General features: G+C 42.1%; 1 protein-coding gene across 1 annotated transcript in view; it reads right to left on the bottom strand.

The window, feature by feature from the left end:
* Positions 1 to 14,368, bottom strand: part of LOC126132938 (gamma-aminobutyric acid receptor subunit delta-like) — a 57,217-nt gene that overhangs the window by 24,692 nt on the left and 18,157 nt on the right. Inside the window, exons 2-3 of the mRNA XM_049915183.1 lie at positions 12,491 to 12,773; positions 4,560 to 4,767 (exon numbers count right to left, since the gene is read on the bottom strand). Of these exons, the coding sequence (XP_049771140.1) occupies positions 4,560 to 4,767; positions 12,491 to 12,773 (491 nt within the window). The remainder of the gene's footprint in view (positions 1 to 4,559; positions 4,768 to 12,490; positions 12,774 to 14,368) is intronic.

The raw sequence follows: 14,368 nt of genomic DNA, 5'->3' as shown, positions 1-14,368 counted from the left end.
TGCCATGGTCATTTTAGAGGTACTAAACTTCTGAATTTGGAAAATAAGATATTACCCTTCAGTGCAAGTAGAATGTGCTGTCAACAATTTCCCTCATCATTAAGTCACCCTTGATTTTCCGAAAGTGTGGAAGCCACCTAAAATAGAGTGAACATTTGTATTTAAAAGCCTCAAACAGCAATACCAGAACAGGAGGCCTCTGGTCCTCTTTGAAATCAACAGTCTAGTTCCACATACATTGTTGTACAACGCAACTAAATTTATACTAGAATTCAAATAATATTTCGACACTTGATTGGACTTATTTGACAAGCATAACTTTACAAAATAAATTATTGTAGCCTTTTACTAAATTTTCTGACTCATTTAAAATATAACATACAGCTGTTAACATTATCTTTGAGTGAGTTCATTTAAACTTCACAGCACTGAAACAAATTCAGTAGGTTGTACAAATCAAGAAAACTTTTTTAGTTGAGTTCTACAGGTGTGTGGGCGTGGTCACATGCAATATTTATTTTTATACACTTTTGGACTGTCGTAGTCTACATTCATATGCTTTCAAAGGCTGTAAAATTACCTATTTTACATAGAAACATGAAACTGTATGCACACTGGGCAGTGAGAAAATGTATTGAATTGAACCTTTTCCAAAACTTTCAGAAATGCTTCTGAATTTCGTGTACACGAATACAAATTCATAAGAATTTTGTCCAGTCATTGAACATGTTTCTGAAAACACAAGTAAATAGAATTAAGTTATGTTAAGCTGTTTTCTCACCAAGATGTTCAATCGCAAAATATACGATTTAATTTCTTTGAGTAATGACCTAATTACACGTTTATTAACACAAGACTGTAGAATAGAAGTAACAAGTATTCTTATGTTATCAGCCAAGTAACAGCATTATCTTAATGTGAATATACCTGAGGAATTTAAGTTGAAGCGTATCTTCCACTTTGATGTAAGTGTATCTGAAACGTCTAGAAGAAGAGTTCGAAATTTAAGATAGATCCTTCCCTTAGCTTCCAACAACAGATGCAAACATACAGGAAGTACTAATGAGTCACTAAAAGATATGTACTTTACTGTTTCAGTCCTCGGTCAGTCACAAGATGTTGTATGTCAGCTATTGCCATTTTTATCTTTAGCAATGATTTTTATATCCAAAAAAGGCAGAAGAATCCACATTAAATTATGGGCCCCATATAAATGGCCTGACTAGGTAGGTCAACTGAAACAGTGAAGGAAGGCAAAGACTTACTACCTCCAGTAGCACCATGCATTGTAAAGTAGAGTGGTATTGAAACCAACCTTTGGGTTACTTTACCTTAGTGACTTGAAAGTTAACAAAACACATTTTGCGATTTTAAAATTTGTATTGGAACTCAGGTTCAAGATTTCGATTTTGAGTCATACCGTTACTTGCTCAAAACGAAATTTATGTGAGAGTCTAGTAATACTAAGTATTCGAGGTAATTTTAATGCAAAAAAAGAAAAAGGAAGAAAATGTATGATTTTCCGCCCATGGATTATGTAGCTAGAAAAATCGATTAAGAAAATATTAGTTATACTGATGAATACATCAGTCTGATTTTGTCATTCAGGGCGCAGAGCTATGAACTACAGGGAAGAATTAAATGTAGTAATTAATTAATATTGACCAGCTGATAAACATAACACATACCTTTTGTAGTATATGATGAAAATTAAAAGCATATTACTCTACAATATAAGAAAAGACAGAAGGCTCACTGTGATGTGACTCGTCTACTTAAACAATCCAGTGCAAATTATACATACTAGCAAAGCTTTTTTTTAAATATATTGCCCCTACTTTTAATCATCAAAAAGTGCAAAACATGTCTCTTACATTAAAACAATGCACCGACTAGTAGTTACAAAACAGTAGTAATAAACTGCAAAGATGCTGAACGGGAATGAAAAGAGGCATGAAAGAATTTTTGAGAATCCTATCTTGAGGATGTGAGATTTTACAAGATTTAGTACATCAGTTCTTAATTAAACATACTACTCACTAACATACACTCAAATACAAAAAAAGAAAGAAACCGACGCATCAGGAAGGAATTATTCGACTGAGACGGAAATCGGTAGATGTGATGTACATGCACAGACAATCAAATGATTAAAATTACAGAAAAATTGGATGATTTATTTAAGATAAAGAACTTCAAAAATTGGGCATGTCAATAATGCGTTGGTGTACCTTTGGCCTTTATGCAAGCAGTTATTTGACTTAGTACTGATTGATACTCTTGTTGGATGTTGCCCTGAGGGACATCGTGCCAAATTATGTCCAACTGGTGCTTTATATCATCAAAATCGCGAGCTGGTTGGAGGACCCAGCCTCAACTAGGAAGAGATCTGGCGACCCTGCAGGCCATGGCAGGATTTGGCAAGCATGAAGATAAGCAGTAGTAAATCTCGCTGTGTGAAGAGTGGGCATTATCTAGCTGAAACGTAAGCCCAGGATGGCTTGCCATGAAAGATAACAGAAGGGAAGGTAGAATACCGTCGACATTCCACTGCGCCCTATGGGTGCCACAGATGACAACCAAGGGGATCCTGATATGAAATGAAATGGCACTCCAGACCACCATTGCTGGGTGTCGGGCCATGTGTAGAGATTAGATAAGATTAGTACTTGTTCCATAGATCATGAGTACGACACTTCGTAATGATGTGGAACGTGTCAGGTTAATAAAAGATGTCTATACAAGGTATTGCATTGCACAAAATATTACATGACACTTAATATTTTTTTGTGAGGGTTGGGGAAATTACCCACTTACTAGATCCAAAAATTCATCTAATGAGTAGAAGGATTTGCCATTAAGAATTTTTTTAAAATTTCCTTTTAAATGCTATATGACTATCTGTCAGACTTTTCATGCTATTAGGTAAGTGACCAAAGACTTTTGTGGCAGCATAATTTACCCCCTTCTGAGCCAAAGTTAGATTTAACCTTGAGTAGTGGAGATCATCCTTTCTCCTAGTGTAGCAGCCATGTACACTACTATTACTTTTCAATTCGTTCGGATTGCTAACAACAAATTTCGTAAGTGAATATATATATTGTGAGGCTACAGTGAAGATCCCTAGCTCTTTAAATAAGTCTCTGCAGGATGATCGTGGATGATCTCCAGCAATTATTCTGATTACATGCTTTTGTGCAATGAACACTCTTTCACTCAATGATGAATATGATGCCATACGAAAGCAGAGAATGAAAATAGGTGTGGTAAGCCAATTTACTGACATGTATATCGCCAAAATTTGCAACGACCCTAATAGCATAAGTAGCTGAATTCAAACGTTTCAGCAGATCTTCAGTGTGTTTTTTCCAGTTCAACCCCTCAACAATGCATACAACTAGAAATTTTGAATATTCTACCTTAACTACCGATTTCCGATCGAAGTCTATATTTATTAATGGCGTCATTCCATTTACTGTGTGGAATTGCATATACTGTGTTTTGTTAAAGTTTAATGAGAGCCCATTTGCAGAGAACCACTTAATGATTTTCTGAAAAACATCATTTACAATTTCACCAGTTAATTCTTGTCTGCTGGGTGTGATAGCTATACTTGTATCATCGACAAAAAGTACCAGCTCTGCATCTTCGTGAATATAGAATGGCAAGTAAATAATATATATTAAGAACAGCAGAGGACCCAAGACCGAACCTTGCGGCAGCCCACTCTTTATTTTTACCCAGTTTTAGAAATCACCAGTTTTTTGAATATTATGTGAACTGCTTATTTCAACTTCCTGCACTCTTCCAGTTAGGTATGATTTAAACCATTTGAACACTGTCCCATTCATACCACAGTACTTAAGCTTACCTAGAAGTATTCCATGATTTACAGTACAGTACAGTACAGTATAGTGGACGACAATTAGGTTTTGTGTCCCACCACTGCCTGGGTCATCTCCAGACACATGTTTGCTGTACGGGAGGTCTCAGTTCGATGTGGGACTCATCACTGAAGGCATACTCCTGTCAATGGAATTCCATTTCGAATACGCCCGACACCACTGCAAACGGGTTTGTTGGTGTAAGGAGGTCATTGGCAGTTGCAAGGGGCGCCCTGAGCTCAGCTGCATTTCTGCAACCCTCTTATTAATGGCACTTATGATAGCTGAAGCACCACCTGCACTTCGGATCGATGATAATGCTGAATCTGGGGCTCTGAGTGCCTCTCTAACAAATGCTCGGTCATCTCATTCTGTCATCTCTGTACGTTGGCCGCTTCCTTCTTGACACTGTGTTCGGCCATGGTTCACCCAGTCCTGCCAACATCGTCGAATGGTGTTCAAATGTCGAACGATTCGCCGTTTACTGCAACTTGTTTCTTTTAGCGCAACTACACATTCTGTCTCAAATGACTGTCATATGTGCATATTATTCAAGCGCCTGTCTGCGAGGCATAGTTAATTTCCAATTCAGTGCATGTGCTTTCTACGTAGTCTCGCCTTTAAACTAACCATATATGCAAATTATACTTTATTTTTGGGATTCCGTACCTTTACCTTGGGGGTAGCGCTTGTACGATGGGTGGTGGCCGAGCTTGGAACTACGCGGATGGTGGAGGCCCAGGCGTGGCGACGCTGCCGGAAGGGGCCGCGAAGGCAGTACAAGATGGTGGCGTACTCCACCAGCGCCAGGAACACGAACACGATGCACGACAGCTGCCACACGTCCAGGCTCTTCACTCCTTGCGACGGGGGTGCAGTCGACCTGCACCAGAGCAAAATATGGCTAGATGCTAATAGGAGTACTCAGTTTGTAGAGCTTGGTGGCGTATCCATTTCGACACCGTTGCTCACAAGCGTGCTCTAACCAAACTGTGTGCCTATGGAATATGGCTCTGAGAACTATGGGACTTAACTTCTAAGGTTATCAGCCCCCTAGAACTTAGTACTTAAACCTAACTAACCTAAGGACATCACACACATCCATGCCCGAGGCAGGACTCGAACCTGTGACACTAGCGGTCGCGCAGTTCCAGACTGTAGCGCCTAGAACCGATCGGCCACCTCGGCCGGCGCCTATGGAATATCGCTTCAGTTGCGCGACTCGATTCATGATTTCCTGTCAGAAAGGTCACAGTTTGTAGTAATAGACGGAAAGTCATCGAGTAAAACAGAAGTAATATCCGGCGTTCCCCAAGGAAGTGTTATAGGCCCGATATTGTTCCTGATCTACAATAACGACATAGGAGACAATCTGGGTAGCCCTCTTAGATTATTTGCAGATGATGTTGTCATTTATCGTCTTGTAAAGTTATCATATGACCAAAATGAACTGCAAAATGATTTAGATAAAATATCTCTGTGGTGCGAAAAGTGGCAATTGACCCTGAATAAATAAAAGTATGAAGCTATTCACATGAGTACTAAAAGAAATCCCCTAAATTTCTATTACTCGATAAGTTAGGCAAATCTGAAGGCTGTAAATTCAACTAAATACTTAGGGATTACAATTACAAATAACCTAAGTTGGAGCGATCACATAGACAATGTTGTGGGTAGAGCAAAGCAAAGACTGCGATTCATTGGCAGAACACTTAGAAGGTGCAACAGGTCTACTAAAGAGACTGCTTACACTACACTTGTCCGCCCTATTCTGAAGTATTGCTGTGCGGTGTGAGATCCGTATCAGATGGGACTGACGGATGATATTGAAAAAAGTTCAAAGAAGGGCGGCTCGTTTTGTATTATCGTGAAATAGGGGAGATACTGTCACAGACATGATACGTGTATTGATGTGGTAATCATTAAAACAATGGCGTTTTCCGTTGCGACGGGATCTTCTCATGAAATTTCAATCACCAGTTCTCTCCTCCAATTACGAAAACATTCTGTTGGCACACACCTACGTAGGGAGAAATGATCATCACGATAAAATAGGAGAATTCAGGGCTCGCATAGAAAAATTTAAGTGCTCGTTTTTCGCGCGCGCCCCGTTCGAGAGTGGAACGGTAGAGAGACAGCTTGAAGGTGGTTCAGCGAACCGTCTGCCAGGCACTTAATTGTGAATAGCAGAGTAATCACGTAGATGTAGATGTATTGAGAAAACTACGAAGACAGGGTACAATACTAGTAGATGATCGTGCTCTTATGGGTTGATTGTGCTGCTGATGTTCTGTACAGAAACAAAAGCTAGTTTTTGAAGAGCTTTCATATTGTTAGGGATATCTGTCTGTGACAGACCTGTAATAATCCATCAAGAAAGAAAAAAAGTGGGAAATACGTCTGGTTTCTGCTACATGATAGTGCTCATCCCAAATCGAGATTGCATGTTGCTGGGCAGCTTCTTCAAGAAAGAAAAAAAGTGGGAAATACGTCTGGTTTCTGCTACATGATAGTGCTCATCCCAAATCGAGATTGCATGTTGCTGGGCAGCTTCTTCAAGGCATGTGATGATTGTAATGGCGTTGAATATGGACAAAGAGTTCCGGTGGCAGAGGCGTTCGCACAGACAATACATGGTGCTGAAACATGCTTCTTCAGTATTGTGTCCAAGTTCATCAGTAGTGGAACTATACCAGACACACATCGAGCAAAACACCAAGAGATCACAGCAGGTACTAAACAAAATAACTCTTTGATTCGAAAGATTAATTGTAACCATCCAACATAACACAATTAAATGCACAGATTTATGCGACTACTGCGGGCTATAGCTTCAAAGTGTAAACTCACTGATTAAGGTAAGCGTAAAAATTTTTTGTGGAGGACCATGCATTTTTATACGAAAATAAACAGTCTAGAATAAAGCATGACATAATGACAGTATGTAAAAACAAACAATTTCAGTTATCAGCCCCTGACTTTGTAGAGACCGGAATTTATAGAAAATTTGACGTTCTTTGCGTGATCTGATCACACGGTAGTGCAAAATTATTGATGCTTTTGGGGCCACTTATTAGCGCATTACATTTTTTTGGCGTCTCAGGTTGCTGGCCGAGTCTTTTTGACGATTTTCCTGGCGTTTCGGCAACGCAAGTGGCTAACATTTCCATATAGTCAACCTTCGTTCCTGGTGACGGCCACCAGCGATGGACAGTGAAACTCCGGCGATGTTAGCAAGTCGTATCGGCCAAACGTCAGGAACATCGTCGGACAAACGTCGGCCGGAGAACGTGAGACAAACAAAAATGCAATAGGCCACCCAGTTGTGGTAGACACATATTTTTAATAAATTACTTTAAGCTCTGGACGATGTCTCGATAAAAAAGTGAGCCAATGTTGTGTGGAGAAATAAATGTAAATACAACCATGATACATTCAGTCAATGGCACCATCATAAATATCCTTCAGATTTGGCTTTTTGCAGCTGGTGAACAATTCAGCAACTGTAAATTCAATTGCAAACAGAAAACAAAACAGCCTTTTCAAGGCAGGAGATGAGATATCGGCGGAAGTAAAGCTGTGAGGACAGTTCGTGTGTCGTGCTTGGGCAGCTTAGTCGATAGAGAACTTATATGGGAAAAGCAAAGGTCCCGAGTTCGAGCCTCGGTCCGGCACACAGTTTCAATGTCAGGAAGTTGTATATCAGCACACACTCCGCTGTAGAGTAAAATTTCATTCTAGGAATGTCCCTCAGGCTGTGGCTAAGTCATGTCTCCGCAATATTTTTTCTTCCAGGAGTGGTAGTTCTATAAGTTTCGCCAAAAAGCTTCTGTGAAGTTTGGAAGATAGAAGACGAGGTACTGGCGGAAGTAGAGCTGTGAGGAGCGGTCGTGAGTCGTCCTTGAGTAGCTCAGTCGATAGATTTGGATTTTTGCAACTGGTGAACAATGCAGAAACTATAAATTCAATTGAAGACAGAAACACAACAACCTTTGCAAGGTAGGATATGATTCTTAAGATTTGTGTAAGGGGTTTTAAAACTATTTATTGTTTGGGGTGGGCTTTGACGCCCGTAGGCATTTTGTCTGTTTAGTAATGTTTCAGATTCTAGGGCAATTATGTATATTATTCTGGGGTAACAGCAGTTTGCTGTTGTTATGCAATTGTTAAATAAAATCTGTTGGAATTTACAAGCCAGAGTTTGTGTCTGATTGGTAATTATTGCCTTGTCTTTATTGAGTTGAAGTATCCCGCGTCTCATGAATATTTAATGTCAGTTGAAATGAAAAGTGTACACCAAGATAAAAAGAGAATATCAGCTCGACTTTACTTTCTGGTATCATTGTGAACTGCGAAGTGGCCCACAGTTACACATTTCTCATGTGTACTTCGTCCTTTAGTATCGAACTAATACTTCTGGATCAAATGCACAAATCATGTACATAGTTTTTAAGTTCCAGAAAAAAGCTTTATAAGAATAAAAGAATTGGATATGAACTAATTATAGAAGTCATTTAAATAGTTGAGGATTCTAGCTGCTGTCTCCTTAGTTCATTTAGAAATCCAACATGTACGTTCTGAAAAATGTTATTAATTATTACAGTAAGAGCTCTATATATGATAACGGAACAAGTGCTAAACTTAACTTACATTTACGAATGAAAAACAGTAATATGAAAATAGGATTTTCCGTCTTTAAATCAAAATATACGAGGATAGATCAAAAATTAAAGACTCCTGTGTCATGAAAATTTTTATAGTGAACATATAACATCGGAATTATTGCATTTCACAGCTTGAAATGTCCTCTACACAACACTACCTTTAACAAAGTCACCATGCATTTGTGCCATTGTTAAATTCAGGCATCAAAACTAATTTGTTTTGTTTGTCGGCCCATACGTTTAAGCTGTTTTTGCCTCATCCAAGTCATTGAATCTGTAACCATATAGTTTGTCTTTCATAGGTCCAAACAGTCAGGGTTGAATATGGTGCGTGAGGCACCACTGACCAACCTATTTTTCCAGTCGCATGGGTTGTGAAAAATGGCCTGTGGGGGTGTGCATTATTGCATACTTAAGTTTTTGAGTGTGATTGCGTAAGTTACGCTGTTGATTGTGAACTCTAATGTGTGTTTCTCTCAACAGCACGTCAACAATTGGTGTCTGTGGCAGATGTCGGCTGGCCTCTGCGCGGTTTGTTTGCATTGATCTTTTCTGTATTACTAAACTTCTTCACCCAATGCCGTACATTGCTGATGTCCACTATAGCGTCACCATATATTCTCTTTATGGATGAGATTAAAACGGCTTTAAAATCATGACTCAATCCTGAATTTTTCCAAAATGGTTTTGATGCCTGTGTTAAAGGATGACGTAAATGTGTTCAAAAGCATGGTGACTCTGTTGAAATGTAGTACTGTGAAATCTACAGTTCTGGCTATGGTCTGTAGTAATTCCGCTGTCATATGTCCATTACTAAACTAAATGTTGGCACACGTGAGGCTATACTGACCTTACGACTTACCTTAGAAGATGGATTAAGTAAAGGGAAACCTACTTTTCTAGTATTTGTAGACTTAGACAAAGCTTTTGACAATGTGACTGGAATACTCTTTCAAATTCTGAAAGTGGCAATGGTAAAATATAGGGAGCGAAAGGCTATTTACAATTTGTACAGGAACCAGATGGCAGTTAAAAGAGTCAAGAAGCACGAAAGGGAAAGAGTGGTTGAGAAAGGAGTGAGACAAGGTTGTAGCCTATCCCCGATGTTATTCAATATGTATATTGAGTAAGCAGTAAAGGAAACAAAAGAAAAATTTGGAATAGGAATTAAAATCCATGGAGAAGAAATAAAAACTCTCAGAGACAGGAAAGGACCTGGAAGAGCAGCTGAACGGCATGGACAGTGTCTTGAAAGAAGAATATAAGATGAACATCACAAAAGGAAAGCGAGAATAATGGAATGTAGTCGAATTAAATCAGGTGATGATGAAGGAATTAGATTAGGAAATGAGACACCTAAAGTAGTAAATGAGTTTTGTTATTTGGGAAGCAAAATAACTGATGACTGTCGAAGTATGGTGGATATAAAACGTAGACTGGCTATGGTAAGGAAAGCGTTTCTGAAAAAGAAAAATTTGTTAACATCAAGTTTAGACTTAAGTGTCAGGAAGTATTTGTATGGAGTGTAGCTATGTATGGAAATGAAACACGGACGATGAATGGTTTAGACAAGAAGAGATGGCTCAAATGGTTAAAATGGCTGTGAGCACTATGGGACTTAACATCTGAGGTCATTAGTCCCCTAGACCTTAGAACTACTTAAACTTAACTAACCTAAGGACATCACACACATCCATGCCCGAGGCAGGATTCCAACCTGCGACCGTAGCAGCAACGCGGTTCCGGACTGACGCGCCTAAGAACCGCTCGGCCACAATAGCCGGCTGATAAGAAGAGAATAGACGCTTCCGAAATGTGGTGGTATAGAAGAAAGCTGAAGATTAGATGGGTATATCACATAACTAATGAGGAGGTATTGAATAGAATAGGGGAGAAGAGGAATTTGTGGCACAACTTGACCAGAAGAAGGGATCAGTTGGTAGGACAAGTTCTGAGGCATCAGGGGATCACTAATTTAGTGTTGGAGGGAGACATGGAGGGTAAAAATCGTAGAGTGAGACCAAGAGATGAATACACTAAGCAGATTCGGAAGGATATAGGTTGCAGTAGTTATTTGGAGATGAAAGGGCTTGCACAGGATAGAGCAGCATGGAGAGCTCATCAAACCAGTCTCTGAACTGGAGACCACAACAACAATAACAAACTTTTTGTGACACAGGAGGCATTACTTTTTGATCCACGCTCGTAGACCGAGATTAAATAGGTAACAGAACGAACATAGTAAAAAGTCATTTAAAGTATTCTCATAAATAATACAGTAATCGATTATTTAGATGATAGAAAGCACGTATTAGTGAAAGCATAACAGAAATGAGTATTAAGACACCTCTATCACCTAAAATATACTTTCATTCAAAGTAATGGCTTTCTTTCGAAATTACTGGGTCAATTTAGCTTGTGTAAGCACGAGTAGCGTTAGGAAGAGTAGTTACAGTGTACTCTTAATACAGAATGTATATTAAGTATGCAAAAGTCACTTTTTTTCCTTTTTTAAATAGCAGTTACCAGTGACGTCCTCCGACACTTACCAATGCCTAAATCGGCGTCTCTGTCGACCATCTGACGAGACATGATCTGAAGACGATTTTTGATAAAACTGAAACCGATTACCATTTGGCCATGTGATTATTAATTTTAATAAATGCTTGTAATCAAGACTGGTTAGTATTTTAACTATGTATAGATCGCTGACGTTTACCAGTAACGTTTTAAAAAGTTATTCGCTTGTCTTTTGTTAATCTGTACCTTGATTAGATCCACATTGACCAAATGAACGAATGAATGAGTGTGATGCGTGATAATGGATAACTGTATGCCCGAGACAGTTGATGGGTAGTAAGTACTAACATCTTTTCATTAAAAAAAATGGCTCTGAGCACTATGGGACTGAACTTCTGAGGTCGTCAGTCCCCTAGAATTCAGAACTACTTAAACCTAACTAACCTAAGGACATCACACACATCCACGCCCGGGGCAGGATTCGAACCTGCGACCGTAGCGGTCTCGCGGTTCCAGACTGTACCCTAGAACCGTTCGGCCACTCTGGCCAGCTCTTTTCATTTTCCTGAGCTCAACGTCTCCATTACAGGGTGAAGGTAAACAAGTTAACAACAGAGACAAGTTACAAAGGATGAAGAATGTAATTCAAAGGCAGGGTTACAGTCATGGGAATTTTATGAGCTGCAAGGATGTGTAAGCTGTGACTAGTGATGAGGTGAGAACGAACAGTATTACATTTGAATGAGATTTTCACTCTGCAACGGAGTGTGCGCTGATATGAAACTTCCTGGCAGATTAAAAATGTGTACCGGACCGAGACTCGAACTCGGGACCTTTGCCTTTAGCGGGCAAGTGTTCTACCATCTGAGCTACCCAAGCACGATTCACGCCCCGTCGTCACAGCTTCACTTCTGCCAGTACCTCGCCTCCTACCTTCCAAAATTTATAGAAGCTCTCCTGCGAATCTCGGATGGTACAGCACTTGCCCGCTGCAGAGTGACAATCTCATTCTGCAAACATCCCCCAGGCTGTGGCTAAGCCATGTCTCCGCAATATCCTTTCTTTCAGGACTGCTAGTTCTGCAAGGTTCGCAGGAGAGCTTCTGCAAAGTTTGGAAGGTAGGAGGCGAGGTACTGTCAGAAGTGAAAAAGCTGTGAGGACGAGGCGTGAGTCGTGCTCGGGTAGCTCAGATGGTAGAGCACTTGGCCGCCAAAGGCAAAGGTCCTGAGTTAGATTCTCGGTCCACCACACAGTTTTAATCTGGCAGGAAGTTTCAGTGTTACATTTGCTTTGGTGTTGTTAACTAACTTGTTAAATGGATATGTGGCGCTGGAAAACATTTGACGTCACTTGTTGACTTGTTGACTGTACTGGCGATGTGAGCTGCAGAGGAAAGGAGACCTGTGTGGGACTGTGGCTCACCTGGAGGACTCGAAGAGCGTGACGAGCGAGAGCAGGGTGGTGACGAGCAGCACCATGCGGCCGGGCACCATGGCGGGCCGCACCAGGAAGCTGCCCCACGACATGCACACGAACAGCCCGGTGGGCAGGTACAGCTCCAGCAGCGGCGCGCGCACGTCGCGACGCAGCACCAGCCACAGCCGCAGCGACGACACGTTGCCTGGCACACCACGCACTCTGCTCAGCCACCACAATCTCTGCCGCAGCAGCACCGTCTCCTTAGCCAGTCCTAACACCCCTCCACCTCAACATCCGAAAAATTCACAGTTAAAACATCACAATCTCTGTAGCTGACATCCATATCCACTACAACTTTGGTCACAGTTCCAACACATTCCGTGCCATCTCATCTCTTTAATACACTCCTGGAAATGGAAAAAAGAGCACATTGACACCGGTGTGTCAGACCCAGCATACTTGCTCCGGACACTGCGAGAGGGCTGTACAAGCAATGATCACACGCACGGCACAGCGGACACACCAGGAACCGCGGTGTTGGCCGTCGAATGGCGCTAGCTGCGCAGCATTTGTGCACCGCCGCCGTCAGTGTCAGCCAGTTTGCCGTGGCATACGGAGCTCCATCGCAGTCTTTAACACTGGTAGCATGCCGCGACAGCGTGGACGTGAACCGTATGTGCCGTTGACGGACTTTGAGCGAGGGCGTATAGTGGGCATGCGGGAGGCCGGGTGGACGTACCGCCGAATTGCTCAACACATGGGGCGTGAGATCTCCACAGTACATCGATGTTGTCGCCAGTGGTCGGCGGAAGGTGCACGTGCCCGTCGACCTGGGACCCGACCGCAGCGACGCACGGATGCACGCCAAGACCGTAGGATCCTACGCAGTGCCGTAGAGGACCGCACCGCCACTTCCCAGCAAATTAGGGACACTGTTGCTCCTGGGGTATCGGCGAGGACCATTCGCAACCGTCTCCATGAAGCTGGGCTACGGTCCCGCACACCGTTAGGCCGTCTTCCGCTCACGCCCCAACATCGTGCAGCCCGCCTCCAGTGGTGTCGCGACAGGCGTGAATGGAGGGACGAATGGAGACGTGTCGTCTTCAGCGATGAGAGTCGCTTCTGCCTTGGTGCCAGTGATGGTCGTATGCGTGTTTGGCGCCGTGCAGGTGAGCGCCACAATCAGGACTGCATACGACCGAGGCACACAGGGTCAACACCCTGCATCATGGTGTGGGGAGCGATCTCCTACACTGGCCGTACACCACTGGTGATCGTCGAGGGGACACTGAATAGTGCACGGTACATCCAAACCGTCATCGAACCCATCGTTCTACCATTCCTAGACCGGCAAGGGAACTTGCTGTTCCAACAGGACAATGCACGTCCGCATGTATCCCGTGCCACCCAACGTGCTCTAGAAGATGTAAGTCAACTACCCTGGCCAGCAAGATCTCCGGATCTGTCCCCCATTGAGCATGTTTGGGACTGGATGAAGCGTCGTCTCACGCGGTCTGCACGTCCAGCACGAACGCTGGTCCAACTGAGGCGCCAGGTGGAAATGGCATGGCAAGCCGTTCCACAGGACTACATTCAGCATCTCGACGATCGTCTCCATGGGAGAATAGCAGCCTGCATTGCTGCGAAAAGTGGATATACACTGTACTAGTGCCGACATTGTGCATGCTCTGTTGCCTGTGTCTATGTGCCTGTGGTTCTGTCAGTATGATCATGTGATGTATCTGACCCCAGGAATGTGTCAATAAAGTTTCCCCTTCCTGGGACAATGAATTCACGGTGTTCTTATTTCAATTTCCAGGAGTGTATATCTTCATGCCCCTTCAAGTCACCAGACATGCTCGAAATCTTCCTTTCGGAATA

Source organism: Schistocerca cancellata, chromosome 1 (assembly GCF_023864275.1).
Source record: "Schistocerca cancellata isolate TAMUIC-IGC-003103 chromosome 1, iqSchCanc2.1, whole genome shotgun sequence".
NCBI lineage: Eukaryota > Metazoa > Arthropoda > Insecta > Orthoptera > Acrididae > Schistocerca > Schistocerca cancellata.
The sequence above is the reverse complement of the archived record's forward strand: the minus strand, read 5'-3'. Positions and strand labels throughout refer to the sequence as shown.